The following is a 21,477-nucleotide window of genomic DNA, read 5'->3' as shown; positions in this document are numbered from 1 at the left end:
TGAACGGTAGGCAACTTCTTCAAGGGAATGCAATGTGACATTTTAGAAAAACTGTCAACCACCATAAGGATAACAGTATTGCCTTTGGAAACAGGGAGCTCGACAATGAAATCCATGGAAAGATGTGTCCAAGGACGCTCACCATTAGCAATAGGTTGAAGAAGTCCCACAGGAAGACGTTGAGGAGTCTTATTTTGTTCACAAACTGAGCAGGAGGCAACATACGCAGCAACATCAGAACGAAGACCTGGCCACCAGAATTGTTGAGTGACAGACCAAATCATTTGGTTCTTGTCTGGGTGACCTGCGACTTTAAATAGTGGTAAGTGTGCAAAAGTTTAGTTTGAAGATTCTCAGGAACAAAACACTTACCACTAGGTTTCTCAGGAGGTGCATTGGTTTGTGCAGCTAGGATCTCCTCCCCCAAGGGAGAAGTCAAATTAGTACGTATGGTAGCCAAAATAAGGTCAGGAAGTATAACTGGAGTAGGTACAGACTTCTCCTTGGACAGAGACGAAAATTGTCGAGATAGGGCATTAGCCCTAACATTCTTACTATCAGGCAGGTAGGAGACCACATAATTAAACCGAGACAGAAATAGCGCCCATCAGGGCGACAAACGTTTTGCTTCAGATAGATAAGTTAAACTCTTGTGGTCAGTAAGAATGAGCACTGGCACGCTAGTACCCTGAAGAAGATGCCTCCATTCCTTGAGTGCCAAAATTATGTCCAGTAATCCCTGTTGCCAATTTCATAATTGCACTCCGCAGGAGACAATTTCTTAGAAAAGAAACCACACGGATGCAAGGAACCGTCAGGCTTAGGACGTTGAGACAAGAAGGCACCTACTCCAGTCTCAGACGCATCGACCTCAAGAACGAAAGGCAGGACAGGGTTAGGATGAGCCAGAACTGGAACGGCAGCAAAGGCAGTCTTAAGACTATCAAAAGGCCTTAATGGCAGTAGGTGACCAATGGAGTGGATCATTCTCTTTACGGGTCATGTCTGTGATAGGTTTGACCAAGGAAGAAAAGTTTTTAATAAACTTTCTATAGTAATTGGGGAACCCCGAAAAACGTTGAATAGACCGAAGACCAACTGGGCGAGGCCACTGCAAAACTGCAGATAACTTGTCAGGATCCATGGAGAACCCTGCAATGGAGATAACATAACCTAGGAAGGTTACTTGAGTCTGATGGAACTCACATTTCTCAAAGTTTACAAAACAGACCGTTCTCACGTAGTCTCTGAAGAACCCGTGTAAGATCAGAACGATGAGCCTCAAGTGTGGGTGAGTGTATGAGGATGTCATCCAAGTACACCACAACACACTGTTGCAACATATCTCGTAGGACATCATTAATAAATTCCTGGAAAACAGCAGGAGAATTACATAGGCCAAAGGGCATTACAAGATACTCATAATGCCCGCTCCTGGTGTTAAATGCTGTTTTCCATTCTTGCCCTCCTTGATCCTAAAGAGATTGTACACTCCTCTTAAATCTAGTTTAGTAAAGACCGTAGCTCCCTTGAGGCGGTCAAAGAGTTCCGTAATGAGCAGAATAGGGTAAGCATTCTTAATGGTAAGACGATTAAGACCCCTATAATCGATGCATGGTCTTAACTCGCCACCCTTTTTTTTTTCACAAAGAAGAAGCCAGCCCCTGCAGGAGAGCAGGATTTGCGGTTGATCCCCTGCGACAGAGCATCGGCAACATACTCCTCCATAGCACAATTCTCTGCAACAGACAGAGGGTAAACCCGGCCCCGAATAGGAATGGCTCCGGATTGCAGGTCTATGGCACAATCGTAAGACCAGTGAGGAGGCAACGTACTGGCACGCACCTTGTCAAAAACGTTTAGGAACTCTCAGTACTCCTCTGGCAATTGAGATACCGAAGAAGTGCACAAGACTTTAACTGGTTTCCGAAGACAAGTGGAAATACATTGTGGAGACCACGAAAAAATTTCGGACCTGCACCAGTGGAGACTGTGATTGTGCTTTTGGAGCCAGGGATAACCCAGAATAACCGGAAAATGCGGCAAGTTTATCACCTGGAACTGGAGGGTTTCAAAATGGAGAGCCCCAACAGCCATGGATAACGGAGCAGTTTCGTGAGTAACGAGTGCGGGCTGAAGGGGCCTGCCATCAATGGAACGGACCGAGGCAAAACAGGAACGGAGTGCTTTGATACAAAAGCACTGTCAATTAAATAGCCCGCAGCACCAGAGTCAACAAGAGCCTGGGTGACTATGGAGGAGTCCACCCAGGAAAGGACAACCGTGACCAAAGGTTTCTCCTTTAGCGGTTCCGGGGACAAGGATAAACCACCCAAGGTCTGCCCCCGACAGGACCTTAGGTGTGAGCGTTTCCCGGCCGTGTAGGACAAGACTTCAAAAAGGTGGCCCTGTAACCAACAATAGAGGCAGAGCCCCTCCCTCCTCCTAAAGGCCCTCTCCGTCGGGGAGAGATGCGTGAATCCCAGCAGTACCTGGTGACTCGGGACCAGGAGGCATGGGAGGAGAGGGAGGCATGGGTGGAAACGAACACGTAGGAGACAACGGAACAGGAGGCTTCCGCAAGCGCTCCTTGAAAGAAGGCCTCTCACTTAGTCTGATGTCAATTAGGATCAAAAAAAGACACCAATGCATTGAGATCTTCTGGTAAATCTCTGGCAGCAACTTCGTCTTTAATCGCATCAGAGAGCCCATGAAAGAAGGCGGCAACAAGGGCTTCATTGTTCTAACCTACCTCTGCGGCAAGCGTACGGAACTCAATAGCATACTGAGCAACAGATCTTGTACCTTGCTGAATGGACATGAGTCGTTTAGCAGCATAGGAGGAGTGAGCCGGAACATCAAATACCCTTTGAAAGGAGGCCACAAATTCAGGGTAATTTGAAATCACAGGTTTATTAGTCTCCCACAAGGGATTAGCCCAGGTAAGAGCTGTGTCAGAGAGTAACAAGATGAGAAAACCCTCTGTCAGAGGGAAACGCCTGAGGTAACATCTCAAAGTAAATGCCCACCTGGTTCAAAAACCCTCTGCACTGATTAGGATCACCTCCATATTGCTGAGGTAGAGGTGCAGAACTGGACATGCTCCTGGTAGGACTAGGTGCAGCAGCGGAAACAGGAGCAGCCATAACTTGCAGGGTTTGCAGGGCTAGTGCAAATTGATCCAAGCGATGATCCTGTTCATCCATCCTGGAAATTATGGCAGGTAAAGGTGGATTATTAGCACCATCAGGATTCATGGCCCTTGCATAATGTCAGGGTACCAGGAATCAGACTGAGATGAGAAGTGCAAAAATAATCACACCTTTATTAATAGCAAAAAATAATAAAAAGTCCACAAAACAAATAAGTCAGGAATCAAAACCAGAGCTGGTAGTCAGACGAGCCGAGTCAGGAGCCAAAGCGAATAGTCAGACGAGCCGGAATCAGGAACAAGGAGAACAGCAGAGTCAGGAACAAGTCAGGGATCAGGAACCAGGAGGGACATCAGACAGCCAGGTAATACACAGGAGCTCTCACAAACAGGTCTGAGACAACGCAAGGGCAAAGCATACTGAACAGAGGCCCTTTAATTAATAAGTGACGACATCACAATTCTGAGACTGCATCCTGTCTCACACTGATGATGTACACCAGTCTAGCCATAAAAGGAAGTGCAGGAAATGAGCAGCATCACACAGTATGCACCAGAGTCAGCAAGAGAGGCAAGTAAAATGGCTGCCAGCAGCACATGGCAAACAAAGCAGGAAAAAAAAACCTGACAATTATGTACTCAAAGATGTGATGTTTCAGGGTCTTCCCCCCTTCTTCAGACAGAGCTAAAAATCCAGTGAGTGACGACATCACAATTCTGAGGCTGCATCCTGTCTCACACTGATGATGTACACCAGTCTGGCAATAAAAGGAAGTGCAGGAAATGAGCAGCATCACACAGTATGCACCAGAGTCAGCAAGAGAGGCAAGTAAAATGGCTGCCAGCAGCACATGGCAAACAAAGCAGGAAAAAAAACCCTGACAATTATGTACTCAAAGATGTGATGTTTCAGGGTCTTCCCCCCTTCTTCAGACAGAGCTAAAAATCCAGTGAGTGCCAGACATCTTTGTTTTATTACCTTTACTCGCACCCTGGTTGCTGAAATTGAAAGTGACTGTACTATATTGAAAACACATTATTTGATGTTTTTGAAATCTGATGACTGCAACACACTCCAAAAAAGTTGGGACAGTCAACTTTTTACCACTGTGTAACATCACCTTTACTTTTAATAACACTTATTAAGCGTTTGGGCACTGAAGACACCAGTTGGTTAAGTTTAGCAAGTGGAATTTTCCCCCACTCATCCATTATGCATGTCTTCAGCTGCGCAACTGTATGGGGCCTTCGTTGCCTTAGTTTGCGCTTCATAATGCACCAAACATTCTCAAATCGTAGACCGGTCAGGACTGCAGGCAGGCCATGCTAGCACCGCACACTCTGCTTTCGCAACCATGTGCTTGTAACCCAGGCAGAATGTGGTTTGGCGTTGTCCTGCTGGAAAAGGCAATGTCTGGATGGCAGCATATGTTGCTCCAAAATGTATACATATCTTTTTGCATTAATGGTGCCCTCACCGATGTGCAAGTTACTAATATCTTGGGCACTGACACCCCCCCATACCATGACACTGTAATATATCTCAATCGCACATACATACATAGTACTGTGCAAGTCTTAGGCCACCATAAGATTTGATGTTTTAGCTATATAGTATAATGACCGTATATAATTATTTTTCACTCTCTTTCTTAGAATACAACCAGAACATAGAGGATATTTGTATGCAGTATTAAAAAAAAAACAAAAAAAAAAAACAACAGAAAAAATGATTTGTGGCAAGTATTTAGTGTGAGCTCCCCTTACATTTGAGCAACAGCAGGAACCTGGCTATTGTAAACCTAAATGGAATGAAACCCTAATTAATGTCATTACTAACACCTATATTTGTCCAACTATTTCATGTCAAATTGACTGCTGTGAAAAAGGTCTATTACACCAGTTTTGTGCAAGACATGCTTGAGCATTACATACACATGTGGTATGAGTTTAATTCATTGGAATCTTGCTAATAAGACCAACTTTCAATCACATCACTTCATTAAAGGGACATAAAACAAGTTGGGATAGAGAGAAATTATAATATGTACTTTAATTACTTTACCTGCAAATTTATACTGCATTGCCTCGCCATTAACCCTTTATTTTTAGTTTCTGAATTGTAAAGCTCTAGCTCCCCCCACACATTTCCTTCTATGACTGTATCTATATGTATTGTTGTTTTGGTATAATGCAAAAATGAATAGGGATTATCTGCTGGAGCATGCCTAGAAGCTGTGAACTCAGTTGAAATACAATGCCTGTGCCTAAACACAGATAAGGGGGGTGGAATTGGCTTCTCCAGGCAGCTTAGCTATGTAATTCATTTGGCTTATTTTTTTAAAATTTTAAAACACTTGCCAGCAACAATTTTTTTATGCAAACAATTTTTAATTAATTAGCCCTTTTAGGATATGCATAGATCCAACCTGTTTTATGTCCCTTTAAAGATCACAGAATTTGACAGACATAAAATCATACTTTTGCATCACCAAGGCTACTCTCAAAAGGGAAATTAGCAACAACAACAAAAAAGGATACTCAAATGTGGTATTCAAGCTGTTATAAAGAAATTTAAAGAATCAGGAGATGTTAGGGACAAAAAAGGACTGGAAGGCCAAGAAAAACTTAAAATCTGATGAAAAGTTTCTCAGTTTCTTCTTTGAGAGAACGGAAGAAGTCCAGCAATGACCTGGCTCAGCATCTGGCAGCTTCATCAGGATGCTAAGTTGACTCTTCTACAGTCCAAGAAGCTTGACCAGGAATGGTCTTTGTGAAAGGGTAGAAGCCAAGAAAACACTTTCTGAAGGAGAACGGCTCAACAGCTGCTAAAGCTCACAAAAATTTGAATGAAGATCAGTGGAAAAGAGCATTATGGAGTGACAAATCCAAGTGTGACATTTTTGGGTCCAATCGTCGACAATATGTGAGAAGAATAGTTGGAGAGAGATGAAAAAAATGAGTGCTTGCGGCCTTCAGTGAAACATAGTGGAGGGTCTGTCCTGGTTTGGGGCTGCATTTTTGCCAGTGGTGTTGACAATAATTGATGAGATCATGAATGCTGAAAAGTACAGACTGGTTATAATTATGATATTCCTTCTGGAAAGCGTCTGATTGGGAATGGTTTTAGTGCAGTGAAATCATATTTGGAAAGAAAAACAGCTGATAAAACACTGACAGTTATGGACTTGCCTCCACGGAGTCCAGACCTGAATATTACAGAGGCAGTATAGGATCACCAGGAAAGAGAAATAAATAAAATACAACCTAACTCTAAAGGTGAACTCTGGAAAGTGCTGAAAGCTTGGTATAATATACCAGAAGATTACTTCAGAAAACGTCAGGACAGTCTCCCCAAAAGAGTTCAAGATGTGCTTAGTGCCAAGGGAGGTCACACAAAATACTGAATTTTGCCTGAAGAAGCCATTTTGTTCTGAAAATTGTGTTTTTTTTAATATGTTGTGTTCATATTTCCTGTATTTTCTGTTTGTATCTTAATAAAGAGACCAAAGAAATACAACAAATCTAATAGTGGCCTAAGATATATATTTAGATGGTTAACACTTCCTGGATTTTTAGTGGTTAATTATTGTCAGGGTGCCATGAATCAGACTGAGACGAGAAGTGCAAAAATAATCACACCTTTATTAATAGCAAAAAATAATAAAAAGTCCATAAAACAAATAACAAGCCAGGAATCAATACCAGAGCTGATAGTCAGAAGCCAAAGCGAGTATTCAGACGAGCTGGAATCAGGAACAAGGAGAACAGCAGAGTCAGGAACAAGCCAGGGATCAGGAACAAGGAGTGACGTCAGACAGCCATGTAATACACAGGAGCTCTCACAAACAGGTCTGAGACAACGCAAGGGCAAAGCATACTGAACAAAGGCCCTTTAAATAATAAGTGATGACATCACAATTCTGAGACTGCATCCTGTCTCACACTGATGAGGTACACCAGTCTGGCCATAAAAGGAAGTGCAAGAAATGAGCAGCATCACACAGTATGCACCAGAGTCAGCAAGAGAGGTGAGTAAAATGGCTGCCAGCAGCACATGGCAAACAAAGCAGGGACAAAACCCTGACAGTACCCTCCCCTCAACGACCCCTCCCCCTGCGGGAGGACAAAAGGCTTATTGGGGAAACGGGCATAAAAGGCACAGAGGAGGGCGGGAGCATGAATATCAGAGGGAACCCATGAACGCTCCTCCGGACTGTAGCCCCTCCAGTGAACCAAATACTGTATGCGGCCCCTGAACATACGAGAGTCAATAATGCTGCTGACCTCATACTCCTCATGGGTGTCAACAAAGATAGTACGGGACGAGGCAACACAGTGGTAAACTGATTACAAACCAATGGTTTCAAGAGGGAGACATGAAAAACATTGGAGATGCGCATTGCAGGAGGAAGGTCAAGAGCGTAGGCCACAGGATTGACCCGTCGGAGTATTCGAAAACGACCAACATAACGGGGAGCCAGTTTATTGGAAGGCACACGAAGGATCAAGTTGCGGGAGGACAGCCAAACTCTCTCACCAACCTGGTAGGAAGGCGCAGGCAGGCAGACGCCTACGATCGGCCTGGAACTTTTGGCGCTGCCTAGAACGATGAAGGCAATCCTGAATCTGTACCCACGTGGAACGGAGTTGCCGGAGATGCTCCTCCAAAGCCGGAATACCCTGAGACATGAATGAATCGGGCAACAAGGATGGTTGAAACCCATAATTTGCAATGAACGGGGATAACTTGGATGAAGCATTAATAGCACAATTACGAGCAAACTCTGCCCAAGGAAACAGTTCAAACCAATTATTGTGGTGAACTGACACAGCAACGGAGGAACTGTTCCAGAACTTGATTAGACTGTTCCGCAGCCCCATTGAATTGAGGGTGATATGCCGAGGAGAAGGAAAGCTGAATCCCCATTGGAGCACAAAAGGAACGCCAAAATCTGGAGACAAACTGGCTACCCCGGTCCGACACTATCTCCTTGGGTAACCCATGTAAACGGAAGACCTCACAGGCAAAAGTTTAAGCAAGCTCCTGAACGGTAGGCAACTTCTTCAAGGGAATGCAATGTGACATTTTAGAAAAACTGTCAACCACCATAAGGATAACAGTATTGCCTTTGGAAACAGGGAGCTCGACAATGAAATCCATGGAAAGATGTGTCCAAGGACGCTCACCATTAGCAATAGGTTGAAGAAGTCCCACAGAAAGACGTTGAGGAGTCTTATTTTGTGCACAAACTGAGCAGGAGGCAACATACGCAGCAACATCAGAACGAAGACCTGGCCACCAGAATTGTTGAGTGACAGACCAAATCATTTGGTTCTTGTCTGGGTGACCTGCGACTTTAGGATAGTGGTAAGTGTGCAAAAGTTTAGTTCGAAGATTCTCAGGAACAAAACACTTACCACTAGGTTTCTCAGGAGGTGCATTGGTTTGTGCAGCTAGGATCTCCTCCCCCAAGGGAGAAGTCAAATTAGTACGTATGGTAGCCAAAATAAGGTCAGGAAGTATAACTGGAGTAGGTACAGACTTCTCCTTGGACAGAGACGAAAATTGTCGAGAGAGGGCATCAGCCCTAACATTCTTACTATCAGGCAGGTAGGAGACCACATAATTAAACCGAGACAGAAATAGCGCCCATCAGGGCGACAAACGTTTTGCTTCAGATAGATAAGTTAAACTCTTGTGGTCAGTAAGAATGAGCACTGGCACGCTAGTACCCTGAAGAAGATGCCTCCATTCCTTGAGTGCCAAAATTATGTCCAGTAATTCCCTGTTGCCAATTTCATAATTGCACTCCGCAGGAGACAATTTCTTAGAAAAGAAACCACACGGATGCAAGGAACCGTCAGGCTTAGGACGTTGAGACAAGAAGGCACCTACTCCAGTCTCAGACGCATCGACCTCAAGAACGAAAGGCAGGACAGGGTTAGGATGAGCCAGAACTGGAACGGCAGCAAAGGCAGTCTTAAGACTATCAAAAGGCCTTAATGGCAGTAGGTGACCAATGGAGTGGATCATTCTCTTTACGGGTCATGTCTGTGATAGGTTTGACCAAGGAAGAAAAGTTTTTAATAAACTTTCTATAGTAATTGGGGAACCCCGAAAAACGTTGAATAGACCGAAGACCAACTGGGTGAGGCCACTGCAGAACTGCAGATAACTTGTCAGGATCCATGGAGAACCCTGCAATGGAGATTGATCCTAAAGAGATTGTACGCTCCTCTCAAATCTAGTTTAGTAAAGACCGTAGCTCCCTTGAGGCAGTCAAAGAGTTCCGTAATGAGCAGAATAGGGTAAGCATTCTTAATGGTAAGACGATTAAGACCCCTATAATCGATGCATGGTCTTAACTCGCCACCCTTTTTTTTTTCACAAAGAAGAAGCCAGCCCCTGCAGGAGAGCAGGATTTGCGGTTGATCCCCTGCGACAGAGCATCGGCAACATACTCCTCCATAGCACAATTCTCCGCAACAGACAGAGGGTAAACCCGGCCCCGAGGAGGAATGGCTCCGGATTGCAGGTCTATGGCACAATCGTAAGACCAGTGAGGAGGCAACGTACTGGCACGCACCTTGTCAAAAACGTTTAGGAACTCTCGGTACTCCTCTGGCAATTGAGATACCGAAGAAGTGCACAAGACTTTAACTGGTTTCCGAAGACAAGTGGAAATACATTGTGGAGACCACGAAAAAATTTCGGACCTGCACCAGTGGAGACTGGGATTGTGCTTTTGGAGCCAGGGATAACCCAGAATAACCGGAAAATGCGGCAAGTTTATCACCTGGAACTCCAGTTTCAAAATGGAGAGCCCCAACAGACATGGATAACGGAGCAGTTTCGTGAGTAACGAGTGCGGGCTGAAGGTGCCTGCCATCAATGGAACGGACCGAGGCAAAACAGGAACGGAGTGCTTTGATACAAAAGCACTGTCAATTAAATAGCCCGCAGCACCAGAGTCAACAAGAGCCTGGGTGACTATGGAGGAGTCCACCCAGGAAAGGACAACCGTGACCAAAGGTTTCTCCTTTAGCGGTTCCGGGGACAAGGATAAACCACCCAAGGTCTGCCCCCGACAGGACCTTAGGTGTGAGCGTTTCCCGGCCGTGTAGGACAAGACTTCAAAAAGGTGGCCCTGTAACCCACAATAGAGGCAGAGCCCCTCCCTCCTCCTAAAGGCCCTCTCCGCCGGGGAGAGATGCGTGAATCCCAGAAGTACCTGGTGACTCGGGACCAGGAGGCATGGGAGGAGAGGGAGGCATGGGTAGAAACGAACACGTAGGAGACAACGGAACAGGAGGCTTCCGCAAGCGCTCCTTGAAAGAAGGCCTCTCACTTAGTCTGATGTCAATTAGGATCAAAAAAAGACACCAATGCATTGAGATCTTCTGGTAAATCTCTGGCAGCAACTTCGTCTTTAATCGCATCAGAGAGCCCATGAAAGAAGGCGGCAACAAGGGCTTCATTGTTCTAACCTACCTCTGCGGCAAGCGTACGGAACTCAATAGCATACTGAGCAACAGATCTTGTACCTTGCTGAATGGACATGAGTCGTTTAGCAGCAGAGGAGGAGTGAGCCGGAACATCAAATACCCTTCGAAAGGAGGCCACAAATTCAGGGTAATTTGAAATCACAGGTTTATTAGTCTCCCACAAGGGATTAGCCCAGGTAAGAGCTGTGTCAGAGAGTAACAAGATGAGAAAACCCTCTGTCAGAGGGAAACGCCTGAGGTAACATCTCAAAGTAAATTCCCACTTGGTTCAAAAACCCTCTGCACTGATTAGGATCACCTCCATATTGCTGAGGTAGAGGTGCAGAACTGGACATGCTCCTGGTAGGACTAGGTGCAGCAGCGGAAACAGGAGCAGCCATAACTTGCAGGGTTTGCAGGGCTAGTGCAAATTGATCCAAGCGATGATCCTGTTCATCCATCCTGGAAATTATGGCAGGTAAAGGTGGATTATTATCACCATCAGGATTCATGGCCCTTGCATAATGTCAGGGTGCCAGGAATCAGACTGAGACGAGAAGTGCAAAAATAATCACACCTTTATTAATAGCAAAAAATAATAAAAAGTCCACAAAACAAATAAGTCAGGAATCAAAACCAGAGCCGGTAGTCAGACGAGCCGAGTCAGGAGCCAAAGCGAATAGTAAGACGAGCTGAGTCAGGAGCCAAAGCGAGTAGTCAGACGAGCCGGAATCAGGAACAAGGAGAACAGCAGAGTCAGGAACAAGTCAGGGATCAGGAACCAGGAGGGACATCAGACAGCCAGGTAATACACAGGAGCTCTCACAAACAGGTCTGAGACAACGCAAGGGCAAAGCATACTGAACAGAGGCCCTTTAATTAATAAGTGACGACATCACAATTCTGAGACTGCATCCTGTCTCACACTGATGATGTACACCAGTCTGGCCATAAAAGGAAGTGCAGGAAATGAGCAGCATCACACAGTATGCACCAGAGTCAGCAAGAGAGGCAAGTAAAATGGCTGCCAGCAGCACATGGCAAACAAAGCAGGAAAAAAACCCCTGACAATTATGTACTCAAAGATGTGATGTTTCAGGGTCTTCCCCCCTTCTTCAGACAGAGCTAAAAATCCAGTGAGTGACAACATCACAATTCTGAGGCTGCATCCTGTCTCACACTGATGATGTACACCAGTCTGGCCATAAAAGGAAGTGCAGGAAATGAGCAGCATCACACAGTATGCACCAGAGTCAGCAAGAGAGGCAAGTAAAATGGCTGCCAGCAGCACATGGCAAACAAAGCAGGAAAAAACCCCTGACAATTATGTACTCAAAGATGTGATGTTTCAGGGTCTTCCCCCCTTCTTCAGACAGAGCTAAAAATCCAGTGAGTGACGACATCACAATTCTGAGGCTGCATCCTGTCTCACACTGATGATGTACACCAGTCTGGCCATAAAAGGAAGTGCAGGAAATGAGCAGCATCACACAGTATGCACCAGAGTCAGCAAGAGAGGCAAGTAAAATGGCTGCCAGCAGCACATGGCAAACAAAGCAGGAAAAAAAAACCTGACAATTATGTATTCAAAGATGTGATGTTTCAGGGTCTTCCCCCCTTCTTCAGACAGTGCTAAAAATCCAGTGAGTGCCAGACATCTTTGTTTTATTACCTTTACTCGCACCCTGGTTGCTGAAATTGAAAGTGACTGTACTATATTGAAAACACATTATTTGATGTTTTACTTTGTGAACTTAATGTATTTTTTGAAATCTGATGACTGCAACACACTCCAAAAAAGTTGGGACAGTCAACTTTTTACCACTGTGTAACATCACCTTTACTTTTAATAACACTTATTAAGCGTTTGGGCACTGAAGACACCAGTTGGTTAAGTTTAGCAAGTGGAATTTTCCCCCACTCATCCATTATGCATGTCTTCAGCTGCGCAACTGTATGGGGCCTTCGTTGCCTTAGTTTGCGCTTCATAATGCACCAAACATTTTCAAATCGTAGACCGGTCAGGACTGCAGGCAGGCCATGCTAGCACCGCACACTCTGCTTTCGCAACCATGTGCTTGTAACCCAGGCAGAATGTGGTTTGGCGTTGTCCTGCTGGAAAATGCAGGGACGTCCCTGGAAAAGGCAACGTCTGGATGGCAGCATATGTTGCTCCAAAATGTATACATATCTTTTTGCATTAATGGTGCCCTCACCGATGTGCAAGTTACTAATGTCATGGGCACTGACACCCCCCCCCCATACTATGACACTGGCTTTTGGACCCGACGCTGATAACAGCTTGGATGGTCCTTTTCCTCTTTGGCCCAGAGAACACAACAGCTGTTTTTTGCAAAAACTATTTAAAATGTTGACTTGTCGGACCACAACACACGATTCCACTGTGCTTCTGTCCATCTCAGATGAGACCGAGTCCAGAGAAGTCAGCCGCGCTTATTGACAGTGTTGATGTATGGCTTCTGCTTTGCATAGTAAAGCCTTAACTTGTATCTGGGGATGCAGCGGTGAATGGTGTTGACTGACAAAGGTTTACCAAAGTATTCCTGAGCACATGTCAAGATATTCATTACAGACTCATGGCGGTTTTTAAGACAGGGACATCTGAGGGATCGGACATTTTCGGCCTTGCCCTTTTTGCACTGAGATTTGACCGGATTCCTTGAATCTTTTAATTACATTGTACACTGTAGAAGATGAAATGTCCAAAATCATACCGATTTGTCTTTGGGGAATGTTGTTCACAAAGTGTTGGATTATTCGCTGAAGAATCTGTTGCAGATTGGCAAGCCTCGACCCATCCTTGCTCTTGAAGGGCTAGGTCTTTTTTAGACTATACTATGATCACACAATTGCCTCACCTGTTTCACATCACCTTTTTCTTTCAACTTGTCACATCGCTATTCGTCCTAAATTGCCCCGTCCCAACAATTTTGGAACATTTTGCAGTGATCAGATTTGAAATTAGTGTATATTTTCAAAAATACATTAAATTCATAAAGTAAAACATCAAATAACGTGTTAAGGGGTTTTCAATGTAGTACAAGGTGAATTGAATTTGTAAATGACACTTTGCTTTGTTTTTTGCATTTTCCATACTGCCCCAACTTTTTCAGAATTGGGGTTGTTTATAGATTTATATTACTTCATTCATTACACATGCATATATTATATACATACCCAATAAAATATGGATTTCTGTATCACAGCTTTAAAAAAGATCCATCTGCACTAAACAAAATATTATTTGCAATGGGTTCTTGGGTACTCTCTAATCCAAGACACCAGGCCTATTTTTAAGGAGCCAGTGGCTCCCTGGGTTTGTTGAGCCCTGACCTCAACTATAGCCCAGGTATCAGGGACACATTAGCATTTATTTTGCTTCTTAAAACATAGTGTAGATTTTCAACCTCTGAAAATTGGTAGTGTGCAAGCTTATCCCTGCCACATATGTTCGTAATTGGCTTCAGCAGATGTAATAAGACAGGATACTGCAAAACAATATACTTGTTCTAACATAATGACAACCTTTATCTACTCCAGGAAAAAGTCCCGATTGGCTCCTCTAACTAAGGCAAGTGATGGTGGTGTGTTCGGCCATGGAAAACCAATTGCATTAAACAAGGTGTTAGTGCATTTATAAAGTTTTCACACTTGACTAGTTAGATAAATTATTTCAAGACAGCAGAAAAGTCTTGTAATTAAATGGTGTATAATGTCCCATAAATCCACTAGAATGTAAGCTCTTCTTGAAAAAATTGTAACCAATCTAGCAGCAACATTTAGGGATAAGAAATGTCTGTGTGGACACCATTTGTGTGTGTGTGTGTATGTGTATATATATATATATATATATTTATTTTTTATTATTTATATAGTGGATCCTTGCATGCAACAAGTATTCACTACATCAAATCTGTATTTGAATAAAACCACTACCCAAAATCTCTGGCTAAACCTGCAATTTTATGTTTCAGCCACAGTCTAAAACAAATAAAAATGTACAAGTACAAGCGAGTTCTGTTTATTACTTATAACTCGGTCTCCAAGAATACCATCATTTCTGAACCGGCACTGGCATTCCATATCTTATTGTGCAGCAAGAGCTATAAACAGTATATCAGGACCCGACTAACCTAGGTGCCAGTGGTGCCTAAAAAAATTGTCTCTGGCACCCAGAAAAATACCCTGGCATTTAAAAGAAGGGAGTGGAGGTGTAAAGCGGCATTTCTCATTTTCACCCTGCATGATCTTCCTCTGCATCTTATTTCCTAGGACCTGAATCAGAGATTACATTGGGTTGACTTAGTTTTGCTGTGGGTGGGAGTGGGCGTGTCACAGTAAAAAAATAAAGACATACCCACCCAGCAAGGATTTGGTAGTGGAGGTTTGTGGGAATTGTAGTCCCAGATTCTGCTCTGTGTTGTACACTAGTTTGGAGGGTAGTGAGTGTCTGCAGCAGTAGCATATTAACATATATACACTCACAGACACATTTTTGCAGTAAAAAGCCCAGGAGCCTCAATAGCAAAAAAAGACACATCAAAGCTAAAGACTGAATTGCCAATAAATCAGATTATTCTAACAACAACAACAACAACAACAATATAAAAGCCTTCGATTTTCAGAAATGCCATGCTTTTTAACCTCATATTTGGAAATTAAATCCTTACATTATGTGTTTGCCATTTAATAGCACAGTAATTTTAAAAGCCTTCGTTATCTTAAAAAACGCTTTTATCAGGGGGTTAAAACATGGTACTGACATATTGTAATCATTTAACCCTTAGTTGAAAAAAACATTAAAGGGGCATGAAACCCAATTTCTTTCTTTCATGAATGAGATAGAGCATGCAATTTTAAACAACTTTGTAATTTACTTCTATTATCAATTTATGTTTATATCTTGGCAACTTTTCTTGAAATGCAGGGATGTATGCTTAGGAGCCAGCCCATTTCTGGAGCACTATATGGCAGCAGTTTTGCAAGAATGTTATCTATTTGCAAGAGAACTATATGGCAGCACTATCTCCTGCCATGTTGTGCTCCAGATGCCTACCTAGGTATCTTTGATAATAGAAGTAAATTGGAAACTTTTTTTAAAAAATGCTGTCTGAGTCTCAAAGAAAATTTTTGGGTTTCATATCTCTTAGAGGAAAACCAAGGGGTTAAAAAAAACCCACTACAAAACATGTACACAACAGTTTCACCCCTTAATAGTACAGCATACACCAATAAATTTAACTATCAATGTTCCTCAATACATTTGGGTAGCCAAGCAGTTAAATCACTCACCCCATTGTTTTGCCTTAAAGGGACAGTCAACACCAGAATGTTTGTTGTTTAGAAAGAAAGATAATCCCTTTATTACCCATTCTCCAGTTTTGCATAACCAACACTATTATAGAAATACACTTTTTACCTCTGTGATTACCTTGTATCTAAGCCTCTGCAAACTGCCCCCTTATTTCATTTCTTTTGACAGACTTGCATTTTAGCCAATCAGTGCTCACTCCAGGGTAACTTCATGTGCATGAGCTTGATGTTGTGTATATGAAACACATGAACTAATGCCCTATAGTGGTCTAAATGCATTCAGATTATGGTGTGGGTAAAAGCCAGATACTGTCGGATCCATGCCTAATTTAGACAGATACACACAAATTTAAATGTTTTCCACACAAAAACATCCAGACAATTCTGGATCCATCAATATTTTTATGCAAAAACATTTGGGTCCTTTCAGAACCAACACTTTAAAAAAAAAAAAAAAAGCCGGATCCATGCCTAATTTCGACAGATACACACACATGTAAGTGTTTTCCACACAAACACATTCAGACACTTCTAGATCTATCAATATTTTACACAAAAACATTTGGGTCCTTTCAGAACTAACAAATTTTTTACAGAAAAACAGCTGGATCCTACCGGATCCATGCCTAATTTCGACAGATAAACACACATGTAAGTGTTTTCCACACAAACACATTCAGACACTTCTAGATCTATCAATATTTTACGCAAAAACATTTGGGTCCTTTCAGAACCAACACATTTTTTACAGAAAAACAGCTGGATCCTACTGGATCCATGCCTAATTTTGACAGATAAACACAAATGTAAGTGTTTTCCACACAAACACATCCAGACACTTCTGTATCCAACAACATTTTACTGCAAAACATTTGGGTCCTTTCAGAACCAACACTTTTTTTAACAGAAAAACAGCCGGATCCTGCTGGATCCATGCTTAATTTCGACAGATACACACAAATTAAAGTTTTTTCCACACAACACATCCAGACACTTCTGGATCTATCAATATTTTACTCAAAAACATTTGGGTCCTTTCAGAACCAACAGTTTGGCTGTTTTTCTGTAAAAAAAAACTGTTGGTTCTGAAAGGACCTAGATGTTTTCGTGTAAAAAAATTGTACAATCCAAGGATGCGTTTGTGTGGACAGAAGTTAAATGTGTGTATATCTGTCTAAATAAGACATGGATATGGCAGGATTTGGCTGTTTTTGTGTAAAAAAGTGTTGGATCTTAAATGGACCAGATGTTTGTAAAATATTGATGGATCCACAAGTATCTGGATGTATTTGTGTGGAAAACACTTACATTTGTGTATATCTGCCTAAATTAGGCATGGATCCGGCGATTTTTCTGTAAAAAGTGTTGGTTCTGAAAGGGACGCAGATATTTTTGTGTAAAATATTATTGTATCTAGAAGTCTCTTTTTTTAAGCATTTATTTATTACCAACACAAGGTACATTGCACAGTATACAAAGCAGGTCACAGTGCTACACCATGCAAGGAATAGCAGGGGATTGCAAAAATAGTATATAAAGAAAAGGAAGACCAACAGCAGAAGACGGTAATACAATATCTACTCTCCGGTACATTAACGTATTTCAATCACAGCAATCGTATGCACCGTCAGAGTTTTCTACTTATTATATTGATTTCTAGACTATATGGGTATGCACCCTGATGTTGGGATTTTACATTTATTATAAACGAACACAGGTAATCACCTATCAGTTATAGAAAGAAGAAAAAAAAAAAAAAAAAAATTTCCTTCTTTTCCCCCCCCCCCCTTCCTCTAAAGAAAAGTAACATAAAACAAACTAATATTATCAAGTCTAGACACTGGGGTGGTTCAAAACCCGATACAAGTCATACCCCCTCGGCATAGAACATGTTGTATTGTTGTATAACTAAGGTTTGGACGGTTGCTTACAAAAAAAAAAAAGAAGTCTCTGGATGTGTTTGTATAGAAAATATTTAAATTTGAGAGAGGATATCTGTCTAAATTAGACATGAATCTGGCAGGAGCCGGCTGTTTTGAAGCAAAAAAAAGGATTGGTTCTAAAAGGACACAGATGTTTTGGTATAAAATATTGAAGGATACAGAAGTGTCTGGATGTGTGGGGGAAAAAATAAATTTGTGTGTATCTGTCTAAATTAGGCATGGATCCGGCTGTTTTTCAGAAAAAAAGTGTTGGTTCTGAAAGGACCCAAATGTTTTTGAGTAAAATGTTGTTGGATACAGAAGTGTCTGGATGTGTCTGTATGGTATGTATTTGTCCAAATTTGGCATGGATCCGGCTGTTTTTCTGTAAAAAAAGTGTGGGTTCTGAATGGACCCAAATGTTTTTAAATAAAATGTTGTTGGATACAGAAGTGTTTGGATGTGCTTGTGTGGAAAACACTTAGATTTGTGTATTTGTCTAAATTAGGCATGGATCCGGCTGTTTTTCTGTTAAAAAGTCTTGGTTCTGGAAGGACCCAAATGTTTTTGTGTACATTTCAAAGGCAAAATGGAATGGATTGAGTACCCATTCTAGAATACACTTATAGCACTCATTGTAGGCATATATTGCGTATAGTAGATTCAAATTTGGAAAATGATCACCAAATGATTTAGAAAGATCATTATACATTATTGATAGATCCAGAAGTTTCTAAATGTGTTTGTGTGGAAAACACTTACATTTGTGTGTATCTGTCTAAATTAGGCATGGATGCGGCAGGATCCAGCTGTTTTTCTGAAAAAAAAGTGTTGGTTCTAAAAAGACCCAAATGGTTTTGAGTAAAATGTTGTTGGATACAGAAGTGTCTGGATGTGTTTGTATGGAAAACACTTACATTTGTATGTATTTGTCTAAATTAGGCATGGATCCAGCAGGATCTGGCTGTTTTTCTGTAAAAAAAAGTACGGGTTCTGAAAGGACCCAAATGTATTGCAGTAAAATGTTGTTGGATCCAGTAGTGTCCGGATGTGTTTGTGTGGAAAACACTTAAATTTGTGTGTATTTTTCTAAATTAGGCATGGATCCGGCTTTTACCCGCACCCTTCAGATTAGAGGCAGTCTTCAAGGTCTAAGAAATTAGCATTTGAACCTCCTAGAATTAGCTTTCAACTAAGAATACAAAAAAGAACAAAGAAAATAGGTGATAAAAGTAAATTGGAAAGTTGTTGAAAATTACATTCCCTATTTAAATCGTGAAAGTTTTTTTTAACTTGACTGTCCCTTTAAACACATTTAGCAGAGGGACCCAGTTGTTGTTTTTTTTCACTGAGGAAAGTTATAAAAGGATTGCCAAAGGGTTTGCCAAGTAAAATGTACAGACCAACGTGTGTGTGTATTATATATATATATATATATATATATATATATATATATATATATATATATATATATATATATATATATATATATATATATAATTGTGACCTGGTGCCAAAAAAAAGCTGTCTCATACGATGTTTATCTCTCTACTCGTAAACTTTTGAAATAAAGAAGTACGCAGTGGCTCCCTGTTACACCACATATTAACCAGGCAAGTCATCTTGTTTATCTCTAGTTAGGTGACAAAGGTTCACATTCCCAAGGTGTTTACCCCGTGCTATTTTCCTACAGACTCCTGTCCCCTGCACAATTGTAAAACTGACAGTTTAGGGGCTACATGTTTCATTGTGGAAATAACAGATTATCTGAATGATTACTTCTGTTTTTATTTTACGTTTGTTTTTAGGTTCCTTAGTCTCCGCTACAAACAGAATACCCCTGAGAAAAACAAAGGAAAATTAAATGACAATATTTTGGCAATATAAAGTGCTAAAGAAAAAAACCTTAAAGAAGTAACTGATTGGGGATTCTGTGTCCATATAAATAGTTTAGGGGTGAAACACCCTCACATTCAGCCCCCCTTCTGGCAGTATTTTCGCTACGGGAGTTCAGGACGCGCTGAGAAAGTGTTTTAGAAGTGGCCCAGGAAAGACCGCGGGTGGGAGTGGAGAGGACCCCGGGTTTACCTGCACACTTATGGCCGTCATGTCCCGCTCTCTGATCCCAGCTTTGCACTAAGGCACAGACTGCTGGAGCTTGGACCAGCTGAGTCAGCAACTGTGCACCAGGAAGCAAGTAGGAGGAGAGCAAGAACAGAGGAAAACAGCAAACACGGGGAGGGGGAGGGCAACAAAAGAGGATAACAAGTGGGGGGGTTGGAACGGAGCAGTAGGAGAGAGCATCAAGGGACGGGAGGGGACTAAAAGTAATGAGAATAAAGGAGTTAGGCAGATTCAAGGGAAACATATTGAACAAGTGTAAGAAGGGTATTAGGGTAACAGGTGGAGAGGAGCAGATGGGGCAATAGAGAGAGAGGAGATAGTTGTGGGGAGATTGCAACATGGAAAGGACACACTAGGGGGATATAATACAACATTTGTAAGGCACAAAATGTATTATTCAAAGAAATTAAAGAGCAAATTGACGAACAAAAGGTAAAAAAAAGGAAATGTGACTGATGGAGCAAACAAGCACAACTGGTCTTATTTTCTTTAACTAAGCCACTAATATTTATTACAAGCCGGTGATTTTATACTGATCTGTGATATAGATGATTTTATACTGATCTGTGATATAGATGATTTTACACTGATCTGTGATATAGATGATTTTATACTGATCTGTGATATAGATGATTTTACACTAATCTGTGATATAGATGATTTTACACTGATCTGTGATATAGATGATTTTACACTGATCTGTGATATAGATGATTTTACACTGATCTGTGATATAGATGATTTTACACTGATCTGTGATATAGATGATTTTACACTGATCTGTGATATAGATGATTTTACACTGATCTGTGATATAGATGATTTTTTACTGATCTGTAATATAGATGATTTTATACTGATCTGTGATATAGATGATTTTACACTGATCTGTGATATAGATGATTTTATACTGATCTGTAATATAGATGATTTTATACTGATCTGTAATATAGATGATTTTATACTGATCTGTGATATAGATGATTTTATACTGATCTGTAATATAGATGATTTTATACTGATCTGTAATATAGATGATTTTATACTGATCTGTGATATAGATGATTTTATACTGATCTGTGATATAGATGATTTTATACTGATCTGTGATATAGATGATTTTATACTGATCTGTAATATAGATGATTTTATACTGATCTGTAATATAGATGATTTTATACTGATCTGTGATATAGATGATTTTATACATCGTTGCTAGTAACAGAGAACAGTAATTTTACCCTGGTTTGTCTGTAAATCATACATACTTCATAAATATATGACCCATAACTGCAACAGCCAAGAGCTCATGGGTGTTTTCTCTCTAGGCTACAGTTAACATACACAGCAATTATTTAATCCATTTTTACCAGTAACACACATATTAATGTATGCCCCTTAGCTCCATGCAACACAGAGTATTGATTTCTGTAGGTAATTTAGTGGTAGTAATTACCA

The 21,477-nt window shown here is 41.4% G+C and overlaps 1 protein-coding gene across 1 annotated transcript in view; it reads right to left on the bottom strand.

The window, feature by feature from the left end:
- The window catches only part of TMEM37 (transmembrane protein 37), a 49,409-nt gene extending 29,324 nt beyond the window's left edge, over positions 1-20,085 (bottom strand). The window contains exon 1 of the mRNA XM_053698026.1: positions 19,984-20,085. Coding sequence (XP_053554001.1) covers positions 19,984-20,004 — 21 coding nt within the window. The 5' untranslated portion in view covers positions 20,005-20,085. The remainder of the gene's footprint in view (positions 1-19,983) is intronic.
- Positions 20,086-21,477: the final 1,392 nt, after the last annotated feature.

This window comes from Bombina bombina, chromosome 1 (assembly GCF_027579735.1).
Source record: "Bombina bombina isolate aBomBom1 chromosome 1, aBomBom1.pri, whole genome shotgun sequence".
In the NCBI taxonomy this organism is placed as follows: domain Eukaryota; kingdom Metazoa; phylum Chordata; class Amphibia; order Anura; family Bombinatoridae; genus Bombina; species Bombina bombina.
Note: the sequence above shows the minus strand (reverse complement) of the source record. Positions and strands in the feature narration are given on the sequence as shown.